This window comes from Poecilia reticulata, linkage group LG11 (assembly GCF_000633615.1).
Source record: "Poecilia reticulata strain Guanapo linkage group LG11, Guppy_female_1.0+MT, whole genome shotgun sequence".
Taxonomy (NCBI): Eukaryota; Metazoa; Chordata; class Actinopteri; order Cyprinodontiformes; family Poeciliidae; genus Poecilia; species Poecilia reticulata.
In genome coordinates, this window is record NC_024341.1 from 24,685,992 (window position 1) to 24,687,127 (window position 1,136).

At 37.5% G+C, this 1,136-nt stretch overlaps 1 protein-coding gene across 1 annotated transcript in view; it reads left to right on the forward strand.

The window, feature by feature from the left end:
• Nucleotides 1–1,136, forward strand: part of cratb (carnitine O-acetyltransferase b) — a 20,968-nt gene that overhangs the window by 10,129 nt on the left and 9,703 nt on the right. Inside the window, exon 4 of the mRNA XM_017307373.1 lies at nt 824–998. Within this exon, the coding sequence (XP_017162862.1) occupies nt 824–998 (175 nt within the window). The remainder of the gene's footprint in view (nt 1–823; nt 999–1,136) is intronic.

A 1,136-nucleotide genomic window follows, 5' to 3' on the forward strand; every position in this document is an offset into this window, starting at 1 on the left:
AATAAAATAAAAAATGCCACTTGAGGAGTTTTTGGTAGAACATATTTACAGACAAAGGAGTTTTTAAATTTAAATTCAGAATGTATACATACAGATTTAGCTTAATTACTGAGGTGAATATGTTCTTTCAGCAAAGTGACCGTTTTTGTGCTAATATACTCCAGTTAACAATTAATTGATTACTAAAACAATTAATGTAATTAATCAGATTAATCTTTTTTGCCCTAAAAGCAAGTACGCCTTCTCAAAGATCAGTAAACGTAMATTTCTAACGAACATTTAACAATGAAACTGGAAGACATTTTAAATATCCAAACTAAACAAAACGGCAAATAAAATGGATRCTCTAAACAAAATTTCTCTTTAAAACAACCATTGAATGCTGCATACAGCCGTAAAACAAGCTGACCAAATGTACCAGTTTGGTTGCTAGGTAACRGGGCTGGGCCTGGCTCCAGTTGCTAGGAAACGGCCCAGTGCCACGGAATGTAATTTAACAGTTATAAACACCAAAAAACATGAACTTATTGCCTGAAACAGCTGGGCGTTTGTTTTGTTTGTTTTTGTAAATGCCTGGGCTGTTTTTAGAAGCAGTTGAGACTCAAATGAAAGTCCAAAAATATGATAAGCGCCTTTYAATACAGCAAAATCTTTAAGAAATTTAAAGGTTTTGAAAAACTTTGTAATAATATCAACAGTTCTTTATTGACGAGGAAGGATTTAAATAAAAAATAAAAAATCCCAATAGTTGTTGACTCAATCACTGAACATGGCTAGTCTGTGTCTCCTCTACGTGATTTAACAGTTCGCTTCCTGGTTCTAGTTCTTCCAGCTGGAGGTCTACAACAGCGACGGCTCACGGATGACCGAGGGTCAGATTCACAGTCAGCTGCACAGAATCAGGTCTCAGTCCTGGAAGACGGACAAGGAGCCCATGGGCATCCTGACCAGCGAGCACCGCCACACGTGGGGCGAGGCGTACAACCGCCTGCTGAAAGGTTCGACTGCACATCATCACACTTCCCAAACAGCTCAGTGGTTTTTACTGGTTTGTTGTTTATTACAACAATCAAGGCTTTGGTTTGAAGAAATGAATCAAACTGGACCAAAATGAAGAAATGTTTGAATTCTGTTAA